A 16,219-nucleotide genomic window follows, 5' to 3' on the forward strand; every position below is an offset into this window, starting at 1 on the left:
TAATTATTAACTAGAAATTATGTAATTTTTCTAAGAAGTGAATTTAGACTAAAATACAGTAAGACTACTTTTAAGAAAAGTTGTAAGAAACTAGAAATGCTCTTTGATTTAGCATTATATTCTCATGAAGTAATTTTGTTAAGAACTTTGTAAATGTATTCAGTGTGTTAGTAAGAATATTAGCATTCTTTAAATGTAAAGTTTTAAGGAGTTAAAAGTGTTCTTTGATTTTACATGATAGTCTCTTGGATCAATTTTGTTAGGAATTGTGTTAATGTATTCAGAATATTATTATATTAATTCCATGTATGACAGTTGCTGGATGATAACAGGGAGCTGTATATACCAGAAACACAGGAGACTGTCAAAGCTCACCCTAAATTCATGTTGTTTGCTACCCAGAATCCTCCAGGACAATATGGAGGCAGAAAGGTAAGCTACCATGATTGTCGATATTGTTTAAAGTTGATATCCATCTAGCTGTTTAGTCTATCTGTCTATTTAGTACTTGTATTGAACAAAAATTCTTGTTAAAGCCATATTGGAAACAGCAAAAAGTAAGTGTATACTTTATACTCTACATACAGAATGCATTTTTGAGAACAGATTAGTGTAGGGAGTTTTACTTACTCTGGAGGTCTTGAGTTTAAGTTTCACTACAGGTAGAGATTGTCTTTATTTTCTCAGTCTACACATGTGCATTTACAGTTTTAGACAACCAGGAAGTAGACAGTCATATTTTGCAATTATTGCCTATGTTTATGTACTCAAAAAGGATTTTTTACATGATTAAAAAAACAACTAAAAACAAAACCAAAAAACTTACTATTGCCTCTTTCCAGAATTCAATTGATAGATATGTAATGAGTTATGTACTTAAAAAGTTGATTTTAGAAAATGTATTTTATCATTATTTTCAACTGTTACCATTAGAGTTATATATAAGCTATTCTAAAAGCATCAAACTGTTTCTTTTCAGATGTTGTCAAGAGCATTCAGGAACAGGTTTGTTGAGCTTCACTTTGACCAGATACCTAGTAAAGAGTTGGAGACTATACTGCACGAGAGATGTGATATTCCTCTATCATACGCATGTCGTCTTGTGGCAGTCATGTTGGAGTTACAGACTCGCAGGAGGGGATCGGGAGTGTTTGCTGGGAAGATGGGTTTTATGACACTCAGAGATCTGTTTAGATGGGCAGGTAGATACAAGTGTCCTGAGATGGATGGGAAAAAATTCTATGATTGGGACAAACACTTGGCTGATCAAGGTAAGTGATGCCCAGAAATGGTTATATGTAAATGATTGAATTATGTAAGTAATGATTTGTGACTTTAGTAAGCTATAACAATTGAGTACATTTTTAATAGTAAAACTATTGATACATATATTTATCTATGGCACACAGGTTACATGTTACTAGCAGGAAGGGTCAGGAAACAAGAAGAAGCTAATGTGATACAAGAAGTAATCCAGAAACATTTTAAGTGTAAACTTACAGCTACCTCTCTGTATACACTGAATGCTTCAACGTCCTTGACCTCCAAATCTTGCCTAGAGAATGTGCTTGGCCAATCAGCAGACGGCTTTCATCATGTTGTTTGGACCTACAGTATGAGAAGATTAGCTGTTCTGATTGGACAAGCCATCAGATACAAAGAACCAATCTTATTAGTTGGAGAAACTGGGTAATTTCATTTTATGATTTTATTTTTGAACATGTTTGTTTTACACTAGAAGGTTTTAATCCTGTTATACTATTTAATGTGTGACAGATTGATGATAAAAATTTTAAGCACTAGATTAGAATTTTTAATTTTTAGCTCGACTATTCGATAAGAATAAGTAGAGCTATTGCAGTCACCCGAGCGTCGGCGTCGGCGTAACCACTTATGTTAAAGTTTTTGTAATAGTTCAAATATTTTCAAAGTCCATTGACATATGGCTTTGAAACTTTGCACACTTGTTCACCATCATGACCCCAATCTGTAGACAGGAGGAGGTAACTCTATCAAGCATTTTGACAGAATTATGCCCCTTTTTCGACTTAGAATTTACGTTAAAGTTTTTGTAATAGTTAAAATATTTTCAAAGTCCATTGACATATGGCTTTGAAACTTTGCACACTTGTTCACCATCATGACCCCAACCTGTACACAGGAGGAGGTAACTCTATCAAGCATTTTGACAGAATTATGCCCCTTTTTTGACTTAGAATTTACGTTAAAGTTTTTGTAATAGTTCAAATATTTTCCAAGTCCATTGACATATGGCTTTGAAACTTTGCACACTTGTTCACCATCATGACCCCAATCTGTAGACAGGAGGAGGTAACTCTATCAAGCATTTTGACAGAATTATGCCCCTTTTTCGACTTAGAATTTACGTTAAAGTTTTTGTAATAGTTAAAATATTTTCAAAGTCCATTGACATATGGCTTTGAAACTTTGCACACTTGTTCACCATCATGACCCCAACCTGTACACAGGAGGAGGTAACTCTATCAAGCATTTTGACAGAATTATGCCCCTTTTTTGACTTAGAATTTACGTTAAAGTTTTTGTAATAGTTCAAATATTTTCCAAGTCCATTGACATATGGCTTTGAAACTTTGCACACTTGTTCACCATCCTGATCCCAACCTGTAGACAGGAGGAGGTAACTCTATCAAGCATTTTGACAGAATTATGCCCCTTTTTCGACTTAGAATTTACGTTAAAGTTTTTGTAATAGTTCAAATATTTTCAAAGTCCATTGACATATGGCTTTGAAACTTTGCACACTTGTTCACCATCATTACCCCAACCTGTAAACAGGAGGAGGTAACTGTATCAAGCATTTTTTTACTATCAAGCACTTAGAATAGTCGAGCGTTGCTGTCCTACCGACAGCTCTTGTTTAAGAAGGATGCAATGCAATATTTGATCAAATGAAATCATAAACTCTTTGAGTGCTAGTGGCAATGAATATTTGTCTATATTATCAGTGTAGAGGCACAACCTCTTATATACAGTTAGATGCTTCATTTTAACAGTTTGATATCAAAATCCCTTACATTTACCCTTAAACTGCTAAAATTATGTCATGGATTCGAATTTGGAAAAGTCAATTCAAAGTACAAAAAAAAATGTATTTGGACATTTCAATATAGAAAAACAGAAGTTGAGCTAGCATTAGTTTGCTGGCAGGCTCTATCCTCTTGGTAAAGGCTTGTCAATTTTAGTTCCTGTAGGTTTATGGTTAATAATGTACAATTCCAAATTTAAAGCAGGGGAAGTCCATGATTCGAAATTTAGCAAAGTAAGGCCGTGTATACAATATTGTAACGTCCATCATGTATGAATGTGTTGTGTTTCAGGTGTGGTAAAACAACAATGTGTCAGATGTATGCAGCCCTATATAAGACAGCATTACACAGTGTTAACTGTCATCTTCATACAGAAAGTGCCGACTTCCTAGGTGGTCTTAGACCAGTCAGGGCACACTCTGAGGTAAATAGAAATTCAACTATGTTGTAAATCTTTTAATTGTAGTTGTTTATCTTTCAATTGTAGTTGTAAATGTAAATGCTGTAACAAAGAGGATTGTCGATCTAGCTTAGGGTTCATCAGTGCTTCTACTCAGTTGCCTTCTTGTGCCTCAAAGTATGCATGGAGGGTAGTCTGAGGTCATCTTTATCCAGTAAAATTGGATAGTCACTATATATACAGTGTTGACATGACATAAAATCCAACTGAAAAATAGATAATGTAGTGTTTTACCTTACAGAAAATAAATACTGTCTCACTAAAATATGAATTTTATCCTTCGAGCTTTTCAGTTTCCTCTGAAACAAATGAAATATGTCAAGTTTAAATTTTAATACTTGATGATTTATCAATACTATTTATATGTATCATACATACCATTATATTTTATATATTTTATGTTCTTAAATGTATAATAATAACAATAATCATGCTGATCATTTAATAAGTTTTTAAAACTTTCATTATCAAAGCCTTTTATATGCTGTTTCTGTATGACTCATTACAGTTTTTCCCCTGACCTATTCAGCTAAATGAATACAGTACATTTTAGATATTCAGATACCAAAACTAATTGACTAAATTAACTAAACCTTAAAATTTAATATAACATTAACCCTTAAACTGCTGATATTTTAAACAGACTTTTCCTGCTTCCATTTTTGGACTTAATTAATATCAAATTTAGGGATGACAAGATGAAAATTTGAAGTTGGTCAGCCAACAGTATAGAGTTTAGTCAAACTAAATACTTAAGAATATACTCTTACATACTATGTTATCCCTCTACAGGAAGATAAAAAAGACAAGTTGTTTGAATGGGTGGATGGCCCTTTGGTACAATCCATGAAGGAAGGAGCCATGTTCCTTATAGATGAAATTTCATTGGCTGATGACAGTGTCCTTGAAAGGTTAAACAGTGTTCTTGAATTAGAACAGACAATTCTATTGGCTGAAAAAGGAGGCGGAGATGGGAACCAGAATGAGGTGGAGCATGTGGTTGCTAAGGAAGGGTTCCATGTGTTTGCTACAATGAATCCTGGTGGAGACTTTGGAAAGAAAGAGGTTAGACAAGGAAAATTATTCATAATATTTTTGCTTTGGATATTAAACCAAGTTATTTCTTGTACTTTTATTTGTATAAACATGTTTCTTTCTGTAAAAGACAATGTTTATAGAGCTTTGTTAGGTAACACTTTTACACTTACATCCTAGAAATATTTCATTTCTTGAAAAGTTGGATGAAGTTAATGAAGTTAGTACTTCTGCCATGAATCATTAGAATGTGATGATGACTTACATTATAAATAATATTTAAACAAAATGTGGTTGTAATATGAATAAGGCTTAGGATTAACTTGTACTTACTTTTATTTTATTTAGTTATCACCAGCATTGCGTAACAGATTTACCGAGATCTGGTGTCCACCGTCCAATCAGAGACAAGATCTTGTTGACATCATAGAACATAACTTGCATTCTGGGATACATCTGTGTAATCAGGAGGATGGTACAAGTGGTATTGGTCGAGCCATGATGGACTTTGTAGAATGGTTTAGTAACAATGAGCTTGGGAAAAGGTACAATGGAGTTTACATATATCCCGAGTAAAAAAAGCTAAGCTTCAAACCACTTGCCCCTAACATATTCAGAGAAAAAATGCTAAGTGTAAAAAGAAAATACTTAAGAGTTTTGAAAAAAAAAAGCAATTTATATTCTGGGGTGTCTGTGGTGGAGTGGTTATGGTTATTGACTTCTAACCAATTGCCCTTCACAGCTATGGGTTTGAATCTTGCGAGGGACTGTGAGGAAGCCATCCATCTTGCTTCAGAACGCTATTGGTTCTATTCAGCTGTCCTTTCATGCCTGAAATAATGCACGAACGGACACCTGAGGTCTTCATCTGTAAAAGTGTAAAGTCGCTATATATGGTGCTATGTATAATCCAATAAAAAAACTAAACAACAATTTCTTTTGAAAAAATAAAGACAACAATATTGTTGATAGTACACATCTTACAAGGAAAAAACTTACAGATCTTACAAGGAAAAAACTTGCTATATACATGTATGTATATGCTTTATACATGTAAACTTTTTATATCTATTAGCTAAATTATATTTGAAAAAAAAAACAGTTGAAAAGGTAAATTGAATATCGGTAAGTCATGTATTTTAATTTGTGCTGATTACATTTATGATACTGTTCTTGCATCCCATTATATTAATTACCTTATGATTTACTGGTAGAAAATCCTTATATTGTAGATGTACAGTCAGTATAAGAGATATACTCACCTGGGTACACTTCATTAACACCTGTTCTAAAACAATGGATTCTGATGTTGCCATGGAAACAGAAGATCAAGTCTGTAATAAACTGGATCCTGCAGTAACATATATACATGGAGCTTGCCTCGTATTCCTGGATGGTCTTGGTGCAGGTAATGAATGATCTTATTTTGTTTTTGAATGTTGATTTGAAAACTAGTGTTTCACATTTGATTGAATATCAAAATGGTACTTGGTTACTTATTATAAAAGACCTAATTGACATTAAAAAATGAAGATTGTCAATAAGTATTTGCAATAAAGTTTCTAGGTCAAGTTCGAAGATGAGTCATCTCCTGTCAAAAACTAGGTCACAGGAGCTAAAAATAGAAAAAGCTTGTTAACACTCTAGTGGCTGCAGGTTTGATCCAAATATTCTGGAAATTTGTCAGGAAGGTTGTTTTGATGATTTCTAGGTCAAGTTCGAAGATGGGTCATCTCCGGTCAAAAACTAGGTCACAGGAGCTAAAAATAGGATAAGCTTGTTAACACTCTAGTGGCTGCAGTTTTGATCCAAATATTCTGAAAATTTGTCAGGAAGGTTGTTTTAATGATTTCTAGGTCAAGTTCGAAGATGGGTCATCTGCGGTCAAAAACTAGGTCACAGGAGCTAAACATAGAAAAAGCTTGTTAACACTCTACTGGCTGAAGTTTTGATCCAAATATTCTGAAAATTTGTCAGGAAAATTGTTTTGATGATTTCTAGGTCAAGTTTGAAGATGGGTCATTATACCATATAACTGGTTATTTCTGCGGATAGCTAACTTCTGCGATATTTTGTTGGTCCCTTCGGATCGCAAAAATTAAATTCGCAAATATTTCGTAGTTTTATATGTAATTTACCCCGTTTGTCACCTCAATTTACCTGTTAAAGATATACTATGCTCAAATTTGATTGAAAATATTGATAATTGCTACACAGTTGTTTGTTAATATAAAATAAACATGTTTTGACTTCCAACAAAGTAGATATGTCATGTTAAATACGCTACACACTGTAGGTGGTCACAATATGAATATGTAGTGTCGTTAAAAAACTGGCAGTTTTTTGTAAGAAAGGACCATCTTTACCTGTCCTGTAACAGGGAACTAACTTCCAATACATAGTTTATTCCTTTTTTATTCGTTTTAGATATGTTCCGTAAGAATTTTATAGATTTCAATAATTTTTTTTGAATAAAATATTTTACTCAAGGATGAGCATAGTATATCTTTAAATTAATCAATACATACACCCCGCTGGTAGCCTCTCGCTCTAGTGAAAATCGATAAAGAATTGTGAGATGTTTATAACATGTTCTCGGTGCAGTCAATTTAACACAAAGGATTTTACATGTAGTTTAATATAAGTTAAGCAAGTTGTGTTTGTAGACTGTATACATGCTAAGTTGATTGTCATTTTCGGTATTCTGTTTTTAACTTGTATTTAAAATGTGATATATGGATATATTTTTTTATCATATGAAATACAAACTTTTTAAATTTGATACTTTAACTCTCTCTTCAAAGAACCTGTCCCAAAAATTTAATAGAAAAATGCAGAAATTAAATTTTATAAACGTTTTTGATGAAAAACGCAGAAATTAAATTCGCAAAAAATAGTATACCCATTTTCAGTCTCAAAACGCAAAAATTTGCACCAGCAGAAATAACCAGTTATACGGTACTATTTATCTCTTGTAGACTATTAATGACATGATTATTTTAAGTTACTTATAAATTGTTCTTGATTTTTTTGCAAAGGATTGTAAATATATAAAGATTAAAACAGCTTTGATTTTCATATGTTATACAGTGAACATAAGAATACAAATTACTTGTTTTTACTTTCTTTCAGGTACAACAAGCCAGGGCAAAGATTCAGTTGTATCCCACCTTAGGACTGTTTGTCTTTCGTTCCTAATAAAACAAGTGAACTTATTGACCCATCAGGAGTATAACCTTGGTGACCTTCATCTCCTTGACAACAGTCATGTGACACATAATGCTGTCCAAGAAACAGAGCAAGATTTCCGAATACCGCCATTTAGTATTCCATTAGGTAATCAGAAATTTGTTTCACCTTATTACAACAATGTTAATAATAAGAAAATGAGTGTCAGAGAATGATACATAGTAGTCATTGCCAGTAAATGCACAAATTTTAGTAATGAATGTGTTAATATTGTACTGATTTATATTGTTAATGTCAGTTATAAAGAACATCAGTGATCTGCAGAATATTGGTTTTATTTTTGGAATCGGGACTTAGCTGCGGTCAGTGTGATATCTATATATTTTCACCAAGTGATTAAAAAGATTTTTTTCACTTTAAGTAAAAGTTAATGAAATATTTTTAATTTTACCTTTGCTTTTTTTATGCCAACTATTTCTTTTTCATTAACAATTTTGTTTATTTTAATATTAAGGTGAAAAGAGAAGTGAGAAAAAGCACCAGTATGCTTTACAAGCCCCGGGTACATGTCTAAATGCTCAGCGTGTATTGAGGGCCCTACAATTGCCCCGCCCACTTCTCTTAGAGGGCAGTCCTGGTGTTGGGAAAACAAGTCTTGTAGGGGCTATAGCTAGAGCTGCTGGACGAGAACTAGTCAGAATTAACCTTTCTGAACAAACTGTAAGACTTTCGTGTTATAACAGAATAAACAATTATATTATATCTTCATGTACTATCATGATTAAATGCTAAGATAATAAAGCATATTGTACCTTGCATAAAAATACCACATTTCTTCACATTAAGTATACTTTGAATTATAAATACATTTATGATTAAGCATTTCACTAAAACTAAATATATTTTAGCTACATTGTATCTTGTGATTATAAATTGAATGTTCAAAAGGGATCTTATACAAGTAAAATGTACTAATACTGCAATAAGTTTTTTACGAAACATTTTTGTCAGAATGCTTTTTAGTGAAGAATGCAATAGAAAAAAACATTCAAAATGCAAGTTTCCTGAAATAATTTATTGGCTTGATCTATGTATACTTACATTATTTATGTACACATATCTTTAAATTTTTCTGTTATTTAAAATGTTGTACAGGATGTGACAGATTTGTTTGGGGCAGATTTACCAGTGGAGGGATCAGAAGGGGGAGTGTTTGCGTGGAGAGATGGCCCTCTTTTACAGGCCCTCAAATCTGGCAGCTGGGTGGTTCTAGATGAGGTAACTCTCTTACTCTATGTTAAAAGTGTTGGGTTTTTTTTGTTAAGGTAAAAAAAGGTCTGCTTGCTTACTTTAACAGATAGAGCAGCGGTTTTGTAATCCATAGATTGTTTGTTTGATCATTGGGCAAGGCAGAGGCAAAATTTCCATGTTTTATGGTCATTTGTCTCTGACCACTAATTCAGAAATCATGTGGGATTAGTTATTGGTTGTTTGTGACGAAATTTGAAATTTCTGGTTTAAGTTATCCAGGAAAGCTGGTTAGGTTGCCAACTGTTAAAAATCACCTTAGAAGTGTTGGAATTGGCCAAGAAAACAAACAAATAAAAAAATATATAAACCAACAGCTTTATATTCAAACAATTAGGGTTAAATGAATATCTGGTAAAAGTATTATCTTTTTCTATTATACTAAATGGCTTTAAAAAATGTGATTAGTGTTGTAATTTTTTGTGTGAGAAATATATGATGAACACATCAGAAATAAAACTTGTACTGATTGATTTGTCAATAAATATAATTTGAAAATGATTTGAGAATGATTACTTCATGCACTTTTGCAAACTTGTATCAAATTGAACCACCCTGTGACTCTCATGTTTTATCAAATATGCATTAAAATTATGATTACCGGGTAATAAAATATATGAAATATCAAGTTGTGGCTTGTGACTATAATTTTATACAATATTTTCAGTTGAATTTAGCATCACAGTCAGTGTTGGAGGGGCTAAATGCTTGTTTAGATCATAGAGCGGAGGTATATATACCAGAATTAGGTAAAACATTCCATATACAACATGAGAGGACCAGGCTATTTGCATGTCAGAATCCATTAAACCAAGGTGGTGGCAGGAAAGGTCTGCCTAGATCTTTCTTAAACAGATTTACACAGGTATTTATATTTTGATTTATCATTGAAATATTAGGAGTCTTTAATAATCATTGAAAATTATTTGACTAGCTGATAGATTTAATGTTAAGTTATTATATGGATTAGTCATTTCTCTCAGAATTCTAAAGTTGCTGAATGAAATAAGTTATAGAGAATTGTCATTCCCCCTTTTATTAGGTCATATGTCATGTGTTTTCCGCGAGTCAAAAAGTTTGTGAATTTTAAATTACAGACATTCCGCGTGAGGAAATATTAGCAAATCATTGCTGCAAAGGTAAAATTTTATGACAGGCTGGTTGAATTTACGCTAGAGGAAATTTTTAGCGATGTTCGTCAACTCGCAAAATTCGCCAATATTTCTGCGTTGCTAATTTTAACCACTTATACAATACTGTACAAAACAGTATTAAGCACTTTACTTCTGTGCATATGATTTTCTTAAAGGAAGCGGTGGCCTAGTGGTTAAGGTGTCTGCCTTAGGAACCTAAGAATCATGTGCTTGAGCCCTACTGTGGTCTATACCATATTTCTGTATTTTACACTAGTACTGGTTAGTTCCAGGAATTGAACTTGAGGGTGTTATAAATACATTGTATGTCTTAAGTTACAGTGAAACTTAAATAAAAACATTTTTACTTTATGTTTTTCTTACACACTAGGTTTATGTTGAGCCATTAAAGAAGACGGACTTGATGTTCATAGCAACTACAATGTATCCTGATATACCCCTAGATATACTTAACAACATGGTCACCTTTAATATGCAGGTAATGATTTTGTTTTGTATAATTTGATAGCTCTGTTTGCTACAGGTTTTGCACACATGTTGATCATTATGTCACCCTTTAACTTCTTCTAAAAGTATGCATTTAATATCAATATACCACAAAGAGATCAGAAAGTTTGTTGGGCTTTGTTATTACAGCATGGGAATCTCTGGTTTGAGTCTAGTGTCCAAACAATTCCATTGAGCACAATACATCTTTTGCTCAATATCTTTGATTTCTGTTTGAAATCATTTACTTAGGACATTTTTTTGCAGTTACTTTATTAGCTATTAAGTTATTACTGGCTCAGAATCTTGAGATTATTGTTTGTCATTATATGACTAATTTAAACCATCTACAGAACATCTACTGTAGTAATAATAATGAAAATATCTCAAAGGAAAAAGAAATCCCATTAAGTGTAATATTAAAAATTTTACTCCTTGAAGATATGATAAGCTCAGATGGTGTGCATTATAAATAATGAGCAGGCTTTATATGTCTTTATTTGTCCTTTTTATGCCCCCGGGCATATAGTAATTGAACCGTCCGTCCATCTATCCGTACGAGGTTAACCTAGAACGGCAAGTTGGATTTTTCTTAAGTTCTACCTGTACCAATGGCTTCTTAGTTTACACACTTACTAATCAATACAAAGTACATGATCTGGTCAAGTTACATAACTATGGCTTCCATATTTACCAAGTTATTGCCCTTTTCAGCACTTAGAAAATGAATAATGGTTAACCTAAAACGGCAAGTTGAAAATATCTTAAGTTCTATCTTTACTAATGGCTTCATAATTTCCACACTTACTTATCAATACAAAGTACATGATATTGCCAAGTTATATAACTGTGTCATCCATATTTCCCAGTTATTTCCCTTTTTTCGCTTTGAAAATAGGGCCTTGTCTGGGTAACCTATTCCGGCAAGTTGGATTTATCGTAAATTTCTGTTAATTGCTTAATTTATTTAATGATATCTTGCATATTTGGTAGGTGGATACATTTAATGGTCCCCTTATTTTTTGTGGAGTATGTGGTCTCTAGGGTCAAGGTCACTGGTTTAGAAAATAAATTTAAACATTTTTGCTCATACAGCCTTTATTTTTTGGTTGATGTCTTTCATGTTTAATACAAACATGCCAAGGGAGGTCCTCCTTCTTTGGGTATAGTAAGGGGTCATTTGGATCAAGGTCAATGTCACCAATGTCAAGGTCACCAATGTTAAAAATAGATTTTTACAGGTGTATTAACCATATTCTATAGACAGATGTAATTTATAATTGAACATAAAATTTGATGGAGTTAGTGGTCAGTTGGGTCAAGGTCACCAGTGCTAAAAATAGATTTTTACTTTTGCTCATACAGCCTTTATTTATTGACAGATATATTTCATATTTGGTAGGAAGATAACTTGCATGGTATTCATCCTTTTGATTGAGGTAGGGATCAGTGGGTCAATGTCACTTGTGCTAAAAATAGATTTTTACACTTTTGCTCATACAGCCTTTATTTATTGACAGATATATTTCATATTTGGTAGGAAGATAACTTGCATGGTATTCATCCTTTTGATTGGGGTAGGGATCAGTGGGTCAAGGTCACTTGTGCTAAAAATAGATTTTTACACTTTTGCCCATACAGGCTTTATTTATTGACAGGTGTATTTCATATTTGATAGGAAGATAACTTGCATGGTATTCTTCCTTTTGATTGAGTTAAGGATCAGTGTGTCAAGGTCACTAGTGCTAAAAATAGATTTTTACACTTTTGCCCATACAGCCTTTATTTATTGACAGATATATTCATATTTGGTAGGAAGATAACTTGCATGTTATTCTTACTTTGGATGGAGTTAGGGGTCAGTTGGGTCAAGGTCACAAGTGCTAAAAAATAGATTTTTACATTTTTACATTTTTGCCCTTACAACAGATTTATTTCATATTTGGTTAGAAGATAACTTGCATGGTATTCTTCCTTTGGATGGAGTTAGGGGTCAGTTTGATCAAGGTCATCAATGCTCAAAATAGATTTTAACATTTTTTGCCCATACAGCCTTTATTTATTGACAGGTGTATTTCATATTTGGTAGGAAGATAACTTGCATGATATTCTATAGGTGTCAGTGGGTCAAGGTCAAGGGTGCCAAGTATAGATTTCTTACATTTATATATATATTTGATAAAGTTGAATATTTATCACTTCACAAGTCATGGCAATGACTTGGCAACTTATATATTTCACAATTACAAAATGCCATGACTCTGTCAAGCTATATAACTTGTGTTTACAATTTTTTGGCAATGTTTCTGTCCATAACTGAGTGAATGGGTAAACATTTTTTGAAATATTGCAACTGACAAGAATCGGAACCGGGGGCATTTGTGTTTAACAAACACGTTCTTGTTATATGTAGAAGGGTTTGTGTAAAGATTAGTGCTTTTCTGTACAATTGGTTTATAACTCTGGTCTGAATTTCTTGCAGCATTCACTGTTTCTGAAAGGCGTGGATTTTAACAGTACTCACAGAGTTATGGCCCTTGAGTCATTTAATGCATTCTTAACACTGTTCCTAACAAAAGACAGAAAGATGCGTTATGTTAGACTTGATCATTTTTTCCTTGTTTTTTTTTAGCTCACCTGTCACAAAGTGACAGGGTGAGCTTTTGTGATCGCTTTTCGTCCGGCGTCCGTCCGTCCGTCCGTCGTCCGTCCGTAAACTTTTACTTTAAACGACATCTCCTCATAAACCACTAAGCCAATTTCATCCAAACTTCACAGGAATGTTCCTTTGGTGGTCACCTTTAAAAATTGTTCAAAGAATTCAATTCCATGCAGAACTCTGGTTGCCATGGCAACCGAAAGAAAAAACTTTAAATATCTTCTTTTAAAAAACCATAAGAGCTAGAGCTTAGATATTTGTCATGAAACATCTTCTAGTGAGTGTCTACCAAGTTTGTTCAAATAAAAGCCCTAGGGTCAAAATTGGCCCCGCCCGGGGGGTCATTGATTTTCCCTATATGCATATAGTAAAAACTTAAAAAATCTTCTTTTAAAGAACCCAAAGAGCTAGAGCTAAGATATTTAGCATGAAATATGTTCTAATGGGTGTCTACCAAGTTTGTTCAAATAAAAGCCCTGGGGTCAAAATTGGCCCCGCCCCGGGGGGTCATTGATTTTCCCTATATGCATATAGTAAAAACTTAAAAAATCTTCTTTTAAAGAACTCAAAGAGCTATGGCTAAGATATTGAGCATCAAACATGTTCTAATAGGTGTCTACCAAGTTTGTTCAAATAAAAGCCCTGGGGTCAAAATTGGCACCGCCCCGGGGGTCATTGATTTTCCCCTTAAGTGTATAGCAAAAACTTAAAAATCTTCTTTGAAAAAACCCAAATAGCTAGAGTTAAGATATTAAGCGTGAAACATCTTTTAGTGAGTGTCTACAAAGTTTGTTCAAATAAAAGACCTGGGGTCATAATTGGCCCCGCCCCGGGGGTCATTGATTTTCTTTATATGTGTATAGCAAAAACTTAAAATCTTCTTTGAAAAAACCCAAATAGCTAGAGTTTAGATATTAAGCATGAAACATCTTCTAGTAAGTGTCTACAAAGTTTGTTCAAATAAAAGCCCTGGCCTGGCCCCAGGGGTGTCATTGTTTTTAACTATATGTGTATAGTAAAAACTTAAAAAAAATCTTCTTTTAAAAACCCAATGAGCTAGAGCTTAGATATTAAGCATGAAACATCTGCTTATGGGTGTCTACCAAGTTTGTGCAAATAAAAGCCCTTGGGTTAAATTGGCCCTGCAATGTTGGGGGGGTGGGGTGGGTGTTGGGGGGCCTATATACAGGTGAGCGACCTCAGGGCCATCATGGCCCTCTTGTTTTATGTACTGGCATTTGATAAACATTTTGACAAAGACAGTATGAGTGGCATGCAACTCAAGTAGACTTAACTAGTGTTTAAGGAAACACTACTGAGTTTTGAATGATGAAATTTAACTTTATATAATGTATATTGTTCCAGATACATGAAGAGACAGTAGTTAAGGGACAGTGGGGACAAAAAGGGAGCCCCTGGGAGTTTAACCTGAGAGATTTGTTCAGATGGTGTGACTTACTCATAGATAACCAGGTATCATTCTATAGTGTTCAATATTTACAAGATTTCTTTAGAATACACAAAATTTACATGTACATGCATTTAGACTGCCAAGGTCCAGATTGAAATACAATGTACAAGAAATCAAAGGCTTTAAAAATATAAGAATTCAACTTGGTTTTATAAAATCAGCATGCCAGAGTCATAGCTTTATAATATCAAAAATAAAATAAATTTAGGTCATAGCTTTAAATGAATTCTCAGAAACACACTAAAAAGCTTATTTTAATGCCCACTAAAAGAGAAACATTCTAGATATCATATTATGATGTTTTTTGACACTTAAACATTTTTGGTATAATGTCTTAAAATGTAAGGCTTTGCTGAAGATTGTTTATAAAATTTCAGAGTTTAGGAAACTATAACCCTGGGGAATATGTTGCACTGGTGTATGCCGATAGAATGAGGACTGTGCCAGACAAACTACAGGTTTAAACTCTTTCTTCTCACACATGTATCTCTAATATGTTACAATCATGTTGTATAATACAAATATGATGAAAATTTAAAGGAAATTAATTTTGTATTCAATTTATTTTGCATTATATATTTACTACACAAAATGTAATTGTTGGTTTAGTATAGAACAAGCCCAGTCATTGATGATAAAATTATCAAATCAGAAATAAAAGTCATGAGTTAATTGTTATCCACAATGAAATTGATTTTTTATAGTAAATAAAGGATATTGAATGAGTGTGGGATCAATACTAAATTCTTTCAACAAGTTCAATAATTTTAGTATTGAATCTACACAAATATAATACTAAGTATTCTATTTATCACATGTCAAAAATAAGAACTGTTTACAGTGAAAAAAGAATCACTTTAACATTGATCATGATGTACATATAGTGTGTGATAAAGCATTTAATTTTTTTGTTTCATAGTAAAATCAGTTCTTTTTTTCTTCCAGGTCTATGACTTATACGAAAAGAATTTTTCAGCTGACTTGGAAGCATATAAACCAACAAACATATTTCACCATGGAGGTCACCTAGTACAAATAGGTCACTCATTTCTCAAGGTCAGAGGTGAAGGTCATCTCCATAGAAACAGAAGTGTTTCCATGGAAATATTACATCATAGTCTACAACCCCTGGAATCAGTCATGAAATGTGTAGAAATGAACTGGATGGCTATTCTGGTGTGTAAAATATTTATTACAAATTATGTGAAATTTAATGTTCTTGTCCATTGAATTTTATTATACCAGACAAAAAACAATACTTTGGATGCATGCACTGTCAATTTTATATGTAGAAAAACACAATCTGCTGTTATTGTAGGAATTTTATTTGAGTGCATTGACTTTAAATTCACAGAAATTAGTCCATGGTGGGTAATAATGATAGAATAG

General features: G+C 33.0%; 1 protein-coding gene across 1 annotated transcript in view; it reads left to right on the top strand.

Annotated features, from left to right (window-relative positions):
• The window catches only part of LOC132726049 (midasin-like), a gene marked incomplete at its 3' end in the record, with an annotated part of 111,046 nt that overhangs the window by 37,480 nt on the left and 57,347 nt on the right, over positions 1 to 16,219 (top strand). The window contains 15 exon segments of the mRNA XM_060711298.1: positions 316 to 432; positions 980 to 1,271; positions 1,410 to 1,689; positions 3,360 to 3,492; positions 4,321 to 4,593; positions 4,912 to 5,108; positions 5,796 to 5,971; positions 7,696 to 7,899; positions 8,267 to 8,472; positions 8,908 to 9,030; positions 9,728 to 9,925; positions 10,585 to 10,692; positions 14,725 to 14,832; positions 15,208 to 15,288; positions 15,776 to 16,006. Coding sequence (XP_060567281.1) covers positions 316 to 432; positions 980 to 1,271; positions 1,410 to 1,689; positions 3,360 to 3,492; positions 4,321 to 4,593; positions 4,912 to 5,108; positions 5,796 to 5,971; positions 7,696 to 7,899; positions 8,267 to 8,472; positions 8,908 to 9,030; positions 9,728 to 9,925; positions 10,585 to 10,692; positions 14,725 to 14,832; positions 15,208 to 15,288; positions 15,776 to 16,006 — 2,727 coding nt within the window.

Source organism: Ruditapes philippinarum, unplaced genomic scaffold, assembly GCF_026571515.1.
Source record: "Ruditapes philippinarum isolate M1 unplaced genomic scaffold, ASM2657151v2 ctg1249_1_1_1_1, whole genome shotgun sequence".
In the NCBI taxonomy this organism is placed as follows: domain Eukaryota; kingdom Metazoa; phylum Mollusca; class Bivalvia; order Venerida; family Veneridae; genus Ruditapes; species Ruditapes philippinarum.